This window comes from Prunus persica, chromosome G2 (assembly GCF_000346465.2).
Source record: "Prunus persica cultivar Lovell chromosome G2, Prunus_persica_NCBIv2, whole genome shotgun sequence".
Taxonomy (NCBI): domain Eukaryota; kingdom Viridiplantae; phylum Streptophyta; class Magnoliopsida; order Rosales; family Rosaceae; genus Prunus; species Prunus persica.
This window is the reverse complement of record NC_034010.1, coordinates 22056404-22072870: the sequence shown is the minus strand read 5'-3', so window position 1 is coordinate 22072870 and position 16467 is coordinate 22056404. Positions and strand designations below refer to the sequence as shown.

At 38.5% G+C, this 16467-nt stretch overlaps 1 protein-coding gene and 1 pseudogene across 1 annotated transcript; both read right to left on the bottom strand.

Moving 5' to 3' along the window:
* LOC18787478 lies at positions 983–4842 on the bottom strand (annotated as a pseudogene).
* Positions 5777–7673, bottom strand: LOC18785543 (putative UDP-rhamnose:rhamnosyltransferase 1). The gene has a single exon (XM_007220877.2). It carries the CDS (start codon positions 7484–7486, stop codon positions 6059–6061), a length of 1428 nt encoding a protein of 475 aa, XP_007220939.1. The 5' UTR covers positions 7487–7673; the 3' UTR covers positions 5777–6058.

The window sequence follows — 16467 nt, the reverse complement described above, 5'->3', positions numbered from 1 at the left end:
ACATGTGTGGTTTTGCTTTGCCTGTGTTGAGAATCTTTTGCTTCTGTGATGAGGATTTTATTTTTATGCTTTAACCCGTGGCTTTATGCTTTGGGTGTGGTGACTAGTTTGTGTCATATTCAAATATGGGGTTTTGTTTATTGTTTTGTTGCTTTGGTATACGTATCTCTAGTTACCCATATCACAAACATCCCATCGTACCTCAAATTCAAAGATGCATAGGTCGAGTTGAAAAAAACAAAAGAAAGGTTATCACAAATATTTGTGGCGTTTACGAAATTATGAGTTATATTCGTTTATCTTTTTCGTGTTATGGATAATTCTTCATGTTAATTCATACATTAATTTTGTACATGTCACTAAAATTCATTAAAACTTTTTAAGGTCTTATGAAGTTGACTAATTTGATTCAACAAACCGATGTTCTGCAAAAGTATGAGCTATGAACCGGACGGATTCATCCGATTCAGTTTGGTTATACTAAAAATATACACTAATTTATTGACGTGAGTCCATAACACACATATCGGGTCAGAATTTAATTAAAAAAACTACAAGAAAAAAGAAAAGAAAAATAAGATTAGAAAGAACTACTTCAATCTCATAGTGGTGTCGATTCTATTTAACTGGGTGGGAAGCTCAGTGAACGTATTGATTAAGTTTAGGAGGGCCCATTTGTTGAGACCAAAAGTTGGTAAGCATGTATCCCAATTGGGGGTTTAAAGTTTGTATTTCTATGACAGGTTTTAGAATATATATGCACCAAAATATTTAGTGGCAATAACCCAAGTTCCAGCATCTCTAAACATGAAGATTTTTTTTTTTTTTCGAACAGAGTAGATTCATTGATATAAAGGGAGATACAAGATTACACAGAAAGAACACTGCCTCAGAGGAGGGTTCTTGCAGACAAAAAAGTAGAAATAAAACAACCAGTGCAAGAACAATGAGCAAACTCCAAATGTAATTAAACTTTGGTCACTCATAGTTGAAGATGACAGAATCCATAAGAACTCAGGAACCAATGCTGAATAGAGATCGTGTGGATAACCAACTCTGAAGCATCCTTGGGACTGGAAATACCAAAAAGTGAAAGCAATTACCACTTTCAAATTCCATCTTGACTTTCAAAGGAAGTCACGGTATCTCCAGCACCACTCACGACCCCACAACACCAAAGCATGAAGATGTTTACTTCAATCTATAACACACTAAAAATTAATTGGGTAACATTGAAAATAGGGTCATCTAGCTTTCTTAAAATAAAATGAAATAAGGTCATTTTGCCAACCTGACATGGGAGGGGAGAGACGGAGAGAGGGACCTTTTTGAAACGTTTCTTTTTAGAAAAGTGACAAATTCACCAATGTAGTCTTGGTGCAGATTCTGATCCCCAAAGATTTTGGCAGCTTTCCTAGCATTGGTTCTTAGCTGCTCTCCATCCTCTGCCATCATTGCATGCCTGAGCGTTTTGGCCATCTCATCTTTGCAAAACGACCCATCTTCTCTTCGTTTCACTTCAACAGCCAGACCCTTCTCCACCAGAAGCCTTGCATTCAAGGGCTGTTCAATAATGAATGGCAAAACAACAAGGACATGCCCAAATTGCAGGGTTTCAATTACAGATCCCCATCCAGAGTGAACAGAAACTCAAAGGGAGAGAGAGAGAGAGAGAGAGAGAGAGAGAGAGAGACTTGTAAAATAACCCACAATTATTATTTCAGACATAGGCATGAACTCACAAGCAACAGAAACCTAAAACTTTTTGGACAGAATTTAGATCACAAGATGCACTAAAAATACTAGAATGGCAATAACCCAAGTTCCAGAATCTTAAAGTATGAAGATACCCACCTCCACAACGCTTATGATCTGAAACTAATTTGGGTAACATTCTAGATTTATTAGATAAAAATAATAATGAGCTTCTAAAATGACCTTCTTGTGACATTATTTTTAAGGTGATGGACAAATTGGCCAAGGTCATCTTGGTGCAGCTTGTGATCTCCAAAAACTTTGGCAGCTTTCCTTGCATTGTTTCTTAGCTTCTCTCCTTCCTCTGCCACCATTGCATGTCTCAGTGTTTTGGCTATATCATCTTTGCAAAACGACCCATCTTCTGTGCGTTTTACTTCAACAGCCAGATCCTTCTCCACCAGAAGCCTTGCATTCAAAGGCTGATCAATAATGAATGGCAAAACAACAAGAACATGCCCAAATTGCAGAGTTTCAATTACAGAGCCCCATCCAGAGTGAAACAGAGACCCCCCAACTGATGGGTGCCCCAAAATGTCCATCTGGGGCGCCCATCCCAAGCAAACAAGCCCTTTCTCTGATGTGCGCTCAACAAAACCAGGAGGCAAAGCATCAGCTTCACTGTTGGGCCAGTTGAGTTTTCTAAGTGCCCAGAGAAATGGAAGCTCTGATAGCTCAAGCCCATGAGCAATCTCAAAGACTTGTTCTTCGCTCAGCTTACACTCAGATCCAAACCCAACAAACACAACTGACTTGGGTTTTTGTTTATCAAGCCAGTCAAAAATCACATTGTTGATGACCCATCATCAGAACTTATTTCTCTTTTTGCAGATGGTTTCTCTGGTGGAAGGAAACCTGTAGGAATCACAGGCTTTCCATTGATTTTCTGGCACACCTCTAAATATTCTCCTTCAAACTCATTGCAACTGCGCATGGCCAAAAACTTGGCTTGCTGATATGATCTAGGCCAACCTTTCAGAATCACTTATGCCACTGCCATTTACTTCAAAGATGCCTTTGTGCACATGAACAGCCTCATGCTCTCTATATGCCACAAGAGAAGGAAAAGCCACCCAATCTGGTGGTGAAGTGAGGCTTTCTTGTGATGGAAGAACATGGTTTCTGTTATCAGCACCGGAGAGATGTTCTGGTGAGCCTAGAATGGACATGGTAGCAGCAGAGAAAACAGAGAAGAACACAAGTGGAACACCATACTCTTGGCCAATCTCCACCGCCCAATGAGGAGCAAAATCAAGTATTAGCCAATCAGGCAACTGATCCCCAATGAACAGCTTAATGGGTTGTTGCAGGTGATCATATGCAAACTTCAATTGGTCAATTTTTTCAAAAGGGACGTCCACAGTTGCCTCTGAACCAGGTGGCAAGAGGCCTATAGACAAAAAATACAGATTGAAAAAAGTCTGTAGCTGTGGGGATGGTTTGCATGGTCTATGTGTTATATTTTTCTATTTAGATCGGTGTACTAGATACTGAGTGATATCAGGTTTCATAAGAGTTTAATTAAGTTATGCCTTGAGGTTCAAAACTTTGTGAAATAAGGAAGGGTTTTTGGAGCCTAATTAAGGAGTCCTATTTTGTTTCCTTTTGCATGAACCGAAGTGGGCTAGAAAGATAAGTCAAGTTGGCCCTCGATGATGAGTAAAGACGACTTGACATAGCCATATATAAGCTAAAGGCCTTGCTCTCATCAGACACGTTCTCTAAACCTATTCTCATCATAAAGAGAGAGATGAAACAGATTCTGAGAGAGAGTAGAAGTCTTGAGCCATTCCTGTTCTTGGTGGGATTGATGCTGCTATCGATAGGATGAATTCAGAAGCTGTGTATTCAAGGAAGATGGCTCCAGGTATGTTTTTTTATCTTTACACGTATTACAGATTGTGTGTAAGATCTAGAACATGCATCAAGAATCTAACACTATGACGAGGCCACTGCCCCGTTCTCAAATATGGCACTCCCATAATAAATTTTTTTACAAACAATGATGGGAAGAATCTAGCTTTAAAATAATAAAAAAGAAAGGCCACATGTCGTATAACATCTCTCTTGACTGTGAAGAAAACGGGCCATATGGCTGATTGGCTATCAAAGAAAATTTGATCATTGGGTTCTCTTTGATTTTTACAAACAAGGGAAAAAAACAAAGGTTTGCTGCAAGATGTGTTCTGCCAAAACCTAGATTATGGGAGAAAAATCAATGAAATCCCAGCCAGTTCAAGAGGACGAAAAAATAGTCAGAGGTGTGATTGTTTAAGCTGGTCCATTCCTTGTAAATGTCCATTAAGCTCAAGAATATGCTCTACAAAATAAAACAAGCATTGGGCTTCACACTGACAGAAGACAACGCGAAGGTTTGAAACCAAGGCTTTTTCAAGTCTCTCACATCACTTTTGGTGCCAACAACAAATGAAAGCAAAGTGTCTAGGCACTTGTGCTCTCTTTGTATTTCAAGAGACGAAGACCTGAGTTCACTACTTGCAGTACCAAGCTAAGCAAGTGCGCACAAGATTGTCAGCGAAGGTTCACGATAGTTAAATCAATTGACGGTCAAGGAGGCTCAATAATATACTTATGACATTCAAGTCTATCTACCTCAATTCTCAAATGCAATATGGCTACCAAACACACCCACAAAAACCCAACAAGAAATATGGAAATCAATCACTGTGACAAGGATGCTATTCAAAAAGGACTACCAAGCAACTCAACCATGTTGCGACGGTGACTCCAATCCAAGTAAATGATTGGTCATGCTTCGAACATCAAGCTCACTCTTAAAAGATACCAAAGGAGCATCAATATGGATTAACGAGTTTGTCAATCACAAGAACCCATTAATACCAAATCCTCCAAATCGTGTGTGGATACGAATGCATGTGTCAATGATCAAATTAAATTAGTGGGTTCATTAAAATTGTCCATTAGTTTAATTTTTGGACATTGACAATAAGAAAATGGTACAAAACCATACAATCTTTCCCATAGGTCATTTACCTATGAAAATCTTAAAATTTTCATATTGTCTCAAAGACACAAATTCTAAATTAGTGGGTCACACTTACCCATTAATTTTCAAATTCCAAACTATGTTAGTTTGATCCCTTCGAAATGGTACATAGGCAATCTAGAGACTCAATCCAACCGCCCAAATCTTAAATCCAAACGGAATCCCTAGTTTATTCTTAACAAAATTCACCCCAAACACAATTCCATATCTTATCATTGGTTTATTCAACTAAATTCTCTCAAACATTTCTCAATACAATTTCGATCAAAATTTCTTTGCAATGAGTCATTTATTATTCATTGCAATTCTTTGAATTACAAGTGGCTTGATTCCCATGAGGGATACATAGGCACCCTGAGGTTGAACTTGGGAGCAGCCGAAAAACCAAACACACATGTTCTGTTTCTTTATGATGAAATCAAAGGGTGTTCCATTGAAATAAGAGATTGTAATTAAGAGACACTGCATCTCGAATAGGTCGAACCTAAAATAATAAAACCTCATTATTTAAATAATATTAGTGAAATTATGTTGGAAAATTCACATTTACATATGTCTAAAGGCTATGGAAAGTTGAAAGAAAGGCATCATATGGCCAAGGGCAGACCATGGATGGAAGCATCACAACATGAAGATGATCTTTTGCCATTGTATTATTTTTTTGCTGGTATGAAATTTGCAATAAGAGTGACTTTTGTTCGTGCAATACGTGGATGAGTTTGGATACATAAATACTGCGAAGTAGGGTCTTTGAACTTTAGATCTTCCAAATTTTAAAAAAAGAATTTTGACGGTCATAGAACAAACCACCTCCGACTTACCCTATCCTAATTCGTCCTATAATTATTTATTAAATTATATGTTAAATATGTGACTCACAATATGATCAATATAAATTGAAGTTACTATAAAGTCCTGAATATTGTTAGGCAAAGGAAATCATATAGCCGACGCAATTGGACAACACACTTATTGGTTCCTGTCTAAGCATGATCCTCTTCTTAACTTAATACAGACAAATAAAACATATAGAGACACTCCTTTTTAAAGCTCTTAAACAATTAACCAAACACCTAAAAATACTAGAATGGCAACAGAAACATCGAACTTTCTAGACAGATTTTAGATCACAAGATGCACTAAAAATACTAGAATGGCAATAACCAAAGTTCCAGAATCTCAAAAGTATGAAGATATCCACCTCCACAATGCTTATGATCTGAAACTAATTTGGGAAACATTCTAGATTTATTAGATAAAAATAATAATGAGCTTCTAAAATGACCTTCTTGGGACATTATTTTTAAGGTAATGGACAAATTGGCCAAGGTAGTGGTCTTGGTGCAGCTTGTGATCTCCAAAAACTTTGGCAGCTTTCCTTGCATTGCTTCTTAGTTTCTCTCCTTCCTCTGCCACCATTGCATGTCTCAGTGTTTTGGCTATATCATCTTTGCAAAACGACCCATCTTCTGTGCGTTTTACTTCAACAGCCAGATCCTTCTCCACCAGAAGCCTTGCATTCAAAGGCTGATCAATAATGAATGGCAAAACAACAAGAACATGCCCAAATTGCAGAGTTTCAATTACAGAGCCCCATCCAGAGTGAAACAGAGACCCCCCAACTGATGGGTGCCCCAAAATTTCCATCTGGGGCACCCATCCCAAGCAAACAAGCCCTTTCTCGGATGTGCGCTCAACAAAACCAGGAGGCAAAGCATCAGCTTCACTGTCAGCCCAGTTGGGTTTTCTAAGTGCCCAGAGAAATGGAAGCTCTGATAGCCCAAGCCCATGAGCAATCTCAAAGACTTGTTCCTTGCTCAGCTTACACTCAGATCCAAACCCAACAAACACAACTGACTTGGGTTTTTGTTTATCAAGCCAGTCAAATATCACATTGTTTGGTGACCCATCAGAACTGATTTCTCTTTTGGCAGATGGTTGCTCTGGTGGAAGCAAACCTGTGGGAATCACAAGCTGTCCAGTTTTGTTCTTGTATGCCTCTAAGTATTCTCCTTCAAACTCATTGCAACTGCGCACTGCTACAGCTTGACATGCTAATAAAATCTTGTTATGCCTGTCAGAATCACTTATCCCAGAATCATTTAGTTCATAAAAGCCTGCGTATATATCAACTGCCTCATGCTTCCGATATGCTATAGTTGACCGAAAAGTCCCGAAATCCCTCGGTGATGTGAGGCTTTCTGGTGATGACAGAACATCATGATCTGTATTAGCTTTGGAGATATTTTCTAATGAAGTAAGGAAAACACATGTAGCTGCACAGAAAGCAGAGAAGTAGACAAGTGGAACACCAAACTCCTTGCCAATCTCTACCGCCCAGTGAGCAGAAAAATCAACTATTATCCAATCAGGTAATTGATCCCCAATGAACTGCTTGATGGGTTGTTGCAGGAGGTCATATGCAATCTTGAAGTTGTCCATTTTTTCAAAGGGTATGTCCACAGTTGCCTCAGCACCTTCTGGCAAGAACCCAGAAGCCAAAGCAGGAAATGGGATGGAGACTAGATGTATAAAGGGTTGCAAATCAGGTGAGATTTTGGGGAGCCTTTGGATGTTTTTTGGGGTGGAGATGTAGAAGACATGAACTTCGGCTTTTGCCAAGGCCATGGAAAGCTGGAAAAAAGGCATCGTGTGGCCAAAGGCAGACCATGGAAGCATCACTACACGAAGGCTTTCCCCCATATTTTGTATATTTGCAGCAGTAAGAGTTTGTTCATGCAGTTTTATGCAGACTATGTTGAAAATTGACCCAAAGAGGAATGCTATTCACAATCGCTCAAAACACCTGGAAACACAAACCCACGTTACTTCTTTTTTTTCTTCTTCTCTCCGCCCTTCTCCATCTGTCTCTTTTTTTTTTTCCGTCACTCTCCCTCTCTTCTCTCAACCTGTTAAGAATTAATTTTGAATAGGAGCACACCAAAAAAAAAAAAAAAAAAGAGAGAGAAGGGGCAGTAGTTACTATATTTTGCGTGACTATTGCCCCTTACCATTTTTAGTGACAAAAGTCAATAGTCACGATGCAATACCTCCATGACTTTTGCTCTTTGTTACCAATGAGAGAGTTTGGTGACACAAATTATTGACTTTCTATAGCTACAATTAAGAGCTGAACATCATGTCAAATCATAATATTTTATTATTTTGTTTGATTTGACAGACAGATATTAATTCTCGTATTTATATTTGTATTTGTATAATAAGTGAGTGTTTAAAAGATTATATTAGTCAATGTTACAACATATATATTGTTCAAAGTCAACAACATTTCCATTCCCGAATTCAAATCCAAGCTCTGTCTCTGTGTAAATACATGATCAAGGCCTTGCAAAGGTAATCATATAAGTCCTTAACTGCGAGCAAGTATTAAGCAATTACATCCTTCCTTTCCACAACTGAATAATAGATACTGAAAGAGATTTTATTCACTGGCTACTGATATCAGTATTATTTCTCTCTCCAGTCTCATCTCATGTCTGCTAAAATATGAAAACTATGAGAGAATATTTGTTTGTGGGAATTTTCTGTGTATTCTTCTCCTTGTAGGAGGTCATATTTATAATACAACGAAACCTGAATGGGCAAGTAAATAATAAATTCCTAAATCTATTTGCAGTAGGAAATCAGGAATTAAAGTAAATCAATTACAATTATAATAGGAATTCTTAGTGTGTAAGGAAAGTAAGTCAATATCCACAAGTCACGCCAACACTCCCCCTCACGTTGGTGCATAGATGTCGCCAATGCCCAACTGATCTAGTGAATTGTGGAATGCTTTACTGGAAATCGCCTTTGTCAAAATATCCGCCAATTGATCCTCGGATTTCACAAAAGGAAACTGAAACACTTTAGCCTCAAGCTTTTGTTTGATGAAATGTCGATCCACCTCAACATGTTTAGTACGATCATGCTGAACCGGATTCTGTGCAATGGCTATAGCAGCCTTGTTATCACAAAAGAGATTCATTGTGGATGTAGGTTTATACCCAAGTTCAGTAAGCAACTTTCTTAACCAAAGAAGTTCACAAATCCCTTTAGTCATGCCTCTGAACTCAGCTTCTGCACTGGATAAAGCTACTACATTCTGTTTCTTGCTTCTCCATGTCACCAAATTACCTCCCACGAATGTGAAGTAACCCGATGTGGATTTTCTATCTGTTACATTACCTGCCCAATCTGCATCTGAATAACCATCAATATTTAGATGACCATGCTTTGAGAACATAAGTCCTTTTCCAGGTGCAGACTTCAAATATCTAAGTATCCGAAGAACTGCATTCATATGGTCTTCACTTGGAGAGTGCATAAATTGACTGACAACGCTCACCGCATAAGCAATGTATGGTCGAGTATGTGACAAATAGATCAATCTTCCCACTAACCTTTGGTATCTTTCTTTGTTAGTTGGAACTTGATCCGGATATTCTCCAAGATAATGATTCTGAATAATAGGAGTGTCCGCAGGTTTACAATCTAGCATTCCTGTGTCTGTCAACAAGTCTAAGACATATTTCCTTTGAGAGAGAAATATGCCTTGCTGCGATCGAGCCACCTCAATTCCCAAGAAATACTTGAGTCCACCTAGATCCTTCATCTCAAACTCCGTAGCCAGATAGTCTTGTAGCTGTGATATTTCCTGTTTATCATTCCCAGTAATAATCATATCATCAACATAAATTATTAATGCTGTTACCTTCCCTTTTCGATGTTTCAAGAACAAAGTATGATCTGAGTTGCACTGTTTGAAACCATTATTCTTCATTGCCATGGTGAACCGTCCAAACCATGCACGTGGTGACTGTTTCAATCCATACAATGCTTTTCGTAACCTGCAAACTGTTCCAGTCTGAGTAGTATTATATCCAGGAGGAATGTCCATGTACACCTCCTCCGTGAGTTCGCCATGTAGAAAAGCATTCTTTACATCAAACTGGTGTAGTGGCCAATCTAAATTAGCTGCAAGGGACAATAAGACTCTGACGGTGTTTAACTTTGCAACGGGAGCAAAGGTTTCTTCATAGTCTATACCATAGGTCTGTGTGTACCCTTTTGCCACAAGTCTTGCCTTGTATCGCTCGATAGATCCATCTGCATTGTGTTTTATAGTAAACACCCATCTACATCCGATAGTCTTTTTTCCTCGGGGTATAATCTCCAATGTCCAAGTCTGATTTTTCTCAAGGGCTTTCATCTCCTCTTTTATAGCTTGGACCCACTTAGGATCTTTCAATGCTTCAGAGACCTTGGTTGGAATATGGATAGCAGACAACTGATGCACAAAAGCCTTAAGTGGTTCAGACAGCTTCTCAGTGGATACATGATTTGCAATTGGATACTTGGATGTCTTGCCAATATCAGGTGAATAACGGTTTGGTGGCTTCCCACGATTTTGCCTGAAAGGTAATTGATATCCAATAGTTTTATCATCTAAATGCACAAGTCTAGTAGGAGTAGTTACCTCAAGGATATTCTCAAGAGATTGGTCTGTTGGTACTGTTGAGTTAGAGGGGGGGTCTTCATCTTGTTGTTCTGTATTGTCTGTAAGTGTGAGACTCGGATCAGAAATATCTTCGCGTGGATCAGGTGGGTCAGGCAATTGATCGCTATGAATGGGCGATTGGTCGCTTTTCGACAGAGAGTAATCTCGTGCTCCAGACTCGGAATGATCAATCATTTCTGTACAAACGAGAATTTCTTGATTTTCCAAGTTGCTCCAATTCTTCTCTTCACTTCGTATCTCCCCTGAAGTGTAGAATTGGATGATGGGTCATGGAAGAACAGCTCAGATTCCAGAAAGGTCACATCCAAAGTGATATAGGTTCGTTGGGTAGGAGGGTGATAACAACGGTAGCCTTTCTGATGAGTGGCATAACCCATAAAAACACAACGAAGCGCACATGGATCAAGTTTGCTACGTTGATTTTTGTGGAGATGAACGAAAGCCACACATCCAAAGATTCGGGGTGTGAGTACCAAAACAGAAGGCAGAGGTCTGTGTTGTGCAAGCACCTGTAAGGGAGTTTTAAAGGTCAGTACACTAGAAGGCATGCGGTTGATCAGATGAACTGCGGTGACAATAGCATCATCCCAGTGATGGCGAGGAACATGAGCGCCAATCAGAAGTGCTCGGGCGGTTTCAAGAAGATGTCGATTCTTTCGTTCAGCAACACCATTTTGTTGTGGTGTCTGAGGACAAGTCGTCTCATGGATAATTCCATGTTGTTGGAAGTAAGTCTGAAAGTCATGATTGACAAATTCTCCACCATTGTCGGAGCGAAGAATCTGGATTTGAGCATTAAACTGAGTTTTCATCTGTTTGTGGAAGGACTGAAAACAGGAAAACACTTCGTTTTTATTCTTCAGCAAATAAAGCCATGTCATCCGTGTACAATCATCGATGAATGTGACAAACCATCGAACACCAGAAGGAGCAGTGATAGGAGAAGGTCCCCAGACATCAGAGTGAATTAACGTAAATGGAGTAGTACACTTGTTCGTACTCAACGGGTAGGGCACACGGTGACTCTTGGCCAAAATACAAGTATCACATGTGAAGTCAGAGTCCTTGAAACCTGAGAATAAATCTGGTATAAGATGCTTCATATAACTAAAAGAAGGATGTCCCAATCGACGGTGCCACAACCAGATTTGCTTTTGTTTGCTATCAAAGGGATGTGTCACGCTGTTAGCCATGCCGGGACTGAAGTCATCGACATAATATAGCCCCCCTCTCTTAGTACCACGACCAAGAATCTCCTTAGTGTGAATATCCTGAAGCAAACAAAAACTCGGGTAAATGAATACACAACAATTCAATTGTTCAGTAAGCTGACTAACTGACAATAATTTAGTGGATAAAGATGGAACAAGTAAAGTATTAGACAGTGTGAGAGAGGATGAGAGTGCAACAGTGCCAGCCCCTGTCACAGGATAAGTAACACCATTGGCATTTGCAATACAGGTTCGTCGAGGTTGTGTAGTATTCAGAAAATCATCAGGATCAAACGTCATATGATCAGTTGCACCGGAATCAATTATCCAGCTCATGGAATCAATCTTATCGGAAGTATAGAATCCATAACCAGTACCATTACTGGTCATATTGCATGGTCCTCGATCTATAAGAGTAGCCCACCAATTGGGGTAGCCATGCGATTTAAAACAAGTCTCGCAAGTGTGTCGTGGATCACCACAATATACGCAATCTAGTCCATGTGTCGGGGTCGTTAGTCTAGAAGTCATAATTTGTGCAACGGAAGATGCATAGGATACAGGTTGAGTAGGAATTGGGATCGGAATCTGAGCCTGAGTCGGGGCCGGAGTCGGAGTCGAAATTGGGATCATGGTCTGAATCAGAGACAAATTCGGGTTTGGGGTCATCATCGGAGTGGGGGTCGGGGTCGTCTTCGGAGTCGGGGTCGGGGTCGGGGTCGTCTTCGTCATAGTCGGAGTTGGGGTCGGGGTCGTCGTCGTCATAGTCGGGGTCAGGGTCGGGGTCGTCGTCGTCATAGTCAGGGTCGGGGTCGGGGTCGTCAAAAAAGGATCCTGATTCTGGATCGGGTTCAGGGTCAAAGTCTGCATCTGTAGGAGCGGAGCCATCTGGGCACTCAACCCAATGATGGTTGGTGGAGAATGAGAGAAGGAGTCGGTGGTGCTACCTCCATGAGGGTTGAAAAAATCATCAACCCCCATAGCAGCGGCGGGGGTTTGAAACTAGAGTCAGCAATTCCAAGATCGCCGCTCTGATACCATGCTAAAATATGAAAACTATGAGAGAATATTTGTTTGTGGGAATTTTCTGTGTATTCTTCTCCTTGTAGGAGGTCATATTTATAATACAACGAAACCTGAATGGGCAAGTAAATAATAAATTCCTAAATCTATTTGCAGTAGGAAATCAGGAATTAAAGTAAATCAATTACAATTATAATAGGAATTCTTAGTGTGTAAGGAAAGTAAGTCAATATCCACAAGTCACGCCAACAATGTCTTCCTGCATCGGACAATAGCAAAGAATATATAACAACACAACATTGAATTTAAAACTTCATTTTCTCAGTAAAAAATAAATCATTTCCCAAACAAAAAGTTGATCTGAGATATATGTGAGTAAGAAAGTCTTACAAATTCATATCTAAGTTCAGTTGTGAACGCATAAAAGTTTCGGAAAATCCATACAACCCATTCCAAATCCAAAACCTAAAGACGAAAAAAATTAAAGGAGAGAGAGAGAGAGAGAGAGAGAGAGAGAGAGAGAGAGAGAGACGCAAGAAGACATTTTTTGGGACATTTTGGAAAAAGTCAAAGGAGAGAGAAATATTTTTAAAAGAAGTTAAAATAGACAAAAATGCCCTTATTTATTTTTGGATTTCCTAAGGAATCCTTTACATTTGCATGTCCTTGGTTTGAAAGTTAAGCGGTTTTTCTGTCTTTTTTGGAAAAAAAAATTGACTTTTTTCAAAAGTGAAAGTTTTTTTTATGGCTAAGATCTAAATTTACTAATTTTTTAAGGAAATAGAGAGAGAAGAGAGAAGGAAAGGAAAGAAAAAAGAAGAACAAAAAATGTTGAGTGTAGGCCATGGCCATACTAGTCATATCATACATTTGGAAGATGAGAACATATGTGGGATATTCCAGAGGGAAAGAGAAAAGAAAGTTTAAATGTGTATTGGAAAGTAAAATAGATTTATTAAATATTTTATTGGGTTTAATTACTCGAGAAAATTGGAAAGTTAATTTTAACTGTCAATGACAATAAAGTGGTTTTATATTTATTATATTTAAATTATATGTAATCAAAATGTAAAAGCGGTTCCAGTGGAGCCCCCAGTCCGAGCAAGGGGGGCCTAGGCCAAAGAAGTAGTTTCCAGCGGTACAAAACAACCCAGGCTTTACCAGGGCAAGCCTGAAGGCAAAAACAGCCTGACCTGTTGTCTTAGTGCTGTGACGTCATTGATGACGTTAGCAATGGAAAAAAATTTTAAAAAAAATTGAAACAAAAACTAGAATTTTCAGAATTTTTTTTAAAAATAAATAGCTTGTCATATTCTTCACTTCCCACACCAAAACACTATACAAATTCCTCTCCTCATATCTCATGTGAATAGTAGTTGCCCTTGGGTGGAAAGCCAATAAAAAATTGCTAAGGCAATCACTATTCATGTAAATAGTACCAATCTTTACCTCCTCTTACCTTTTGCCATGACAAATGAGTGAAAATGCTATAAGAGAGTTAAACACAAATAATAGTGACAAGCAAGCAAAACTATTGACTAGCCACCCACTATCACTAAAATCAATTTGGTGACTCAAAAAATTTGACTATTGCCCTTTTTTTTCTTTTTTTTTTTTGTAGTGGAGGTTTGTATCTATTTTAGCAGCAAGAAATAGAAAAGAATATCATACCAGAAAAACAAGTCCAACAACAGCCTTTCTTATAGCATTTTCAGAAACTAAAATCTTATAAACACACACAAAACCAACACAACCAGAGCAAACCCAGTAATCTCGAAATACCCAGATGAAAAAACAAGGGAAGAACCCAAAAACAATTCGAACTATTCAATTAACCAAGTAAAGAAATAAAGAGAGGAGGAGGAGGAGGAGGCTAAGGCCTTAAGGGGGTGGTAAGGGGATGTGAGAAGAAGAAGAAGATGAAGAATGAAAAAGAGAGAGAGACTGACGGAGAGAATAAGAAGAATAAGGAAGGTGTATTCAATTTAGATTTTGAATGATTTTAAAAAGAGTTATAAAGTTGATAGAGTTTAATTGTGGGGAGGTAGTGGTGGTGATAGTGGAAGCGATGGTGGTTGCGGTGGTGACGGTGGGGATGGTAGTCGGGGTGGTAGTGGCGGTGGTTGTGGTAGCGATGGTGATGGTGGGGTTGATAGTGAGGGCGGCGGTGGAGGTGGCATTGGTGGCGCTAGTGATGGTGCTAGTGCTGGGTGGCGGCAGCGACTACAACAGTGGTGGCAGTGACAATGACGGTGGTGGTGGCAAAGACGACAATGACTGTGGTGATGGTGGCAACAGCGGCAACGGTGATAATGATGATAAGATGGTGGTAGTAAAAGTGGTGAAATCATATCTTAAGAATAAAATTAATATATCTATCAAATCTCTAGGGAGAAGAGTTGTCATGGCCTAAAATTAGTCTATTATCAAACGAAATCCACCGTTTTTTGTATTTCCTTTAAAATCAACGAGTTTTTGAATACACCCAAACTTTTATGAAGTCTTTTAAAATCGTGATTGAATACATCTAAATTTGAATGGAGTTTTAAAATTCTGAATTGAATACACACAGAATTGAATAGACTTCTATAAAATCTGATTGAATACACCTAAACTTTTAAACTTCTTTAAAATCTTTTAGTGGTGTGTTTATTAATCAAAAATTGAAATTTTCATTAGGAATTGAAAAGTAAGTGGGTCCCATACAAAATTAGTAATTGAATTCCTGATTTTGGAGGAATTCAATTCTTGGGTGGGAGGTGGTATTCTAATTTCTGGAAAACTAACCCATTAAGAATTTATCTTTTTTACCAATTATATCCTCACACAATTTTTAAAATTCCAAATTTGTCATAATACTTTAATCCAAGAACGAGGACGTTTTAGTAATTAATATCACTCATATCCCAATTCCATATGGTTTAGTAAACAACTTCAATAGGAATCCGGAATCTAATTCTCCTCAATCCAACTTATCCTCAATTCAATTTCTCCTAATCCAATTACGGATTGGTAAACAAGCCATAAAATCTAAATTGAATACACCCCTAAGAGAGAGAGAGAGAGAAGATTTTAAAAGAGAGAGAGGAAGACAACTAAGAAATATAAAATATAATTTAAAAGAGATGGAGGGAACCAAGAGAAGAAAGAGAAAAAATAATTTTAAGAGAAAAGGAGGAAGTAACGTTTGTGCATTCATGTGTCTAGCAAGTATTGCGAGCAATTGTGAATAGCATTTATTGTTTTTTTTTTTTTTTTTTTAAAGAAAAATAAAGCACTCAGAGAAAGCAAAGGAAGTGTGGTTTTGGTGATTGAATTTTATATTAACAAAAGTACAAAAGGAATGAAAACATGCATCCCGTGGGCAAGCTAATCAAAGGAAGGAAATGATGGCAGAAGTCGGCCTTTGTCAAAAAGAGGGAATAAAAGCCATGTAAAGTAAGCTGGAAAATGGGAAAAACAAGCTTGATTCGATGCATATTTATCCTTGATTCATGGATTGACTACTATATTTATTAAGCCACTTGGACTATGTGACAATCATATTGATTGCAAGATTGGAAATTATGTTGGAAAATTCACATTTACATATATGGCCGAAGGCTATGGAAAGTTGAAAGAAAGGCATCAGGCAGACCATGGATGGAAGCATCACAACATGAAGATGATCTTTTGCCATTGTAATAATTTCTGCTGGTATGGAATTTGCAATAAGAATGACTTTTGTTCATGCATTATGTGGATGAGTTGGACTACATAAATACTGCGAAGTAGGGTTTTTGAACACTAGATCTTGCATAAATAAATAAAAATTTTGACAGTCATATAAGAAGTAGGCTGACCTACCCTATCCTAATTCGTCGTATAATTATTCATTAGGTAGAGGAAATCATATAACAGACACAATTGTACAATACTATTTAGGTCTT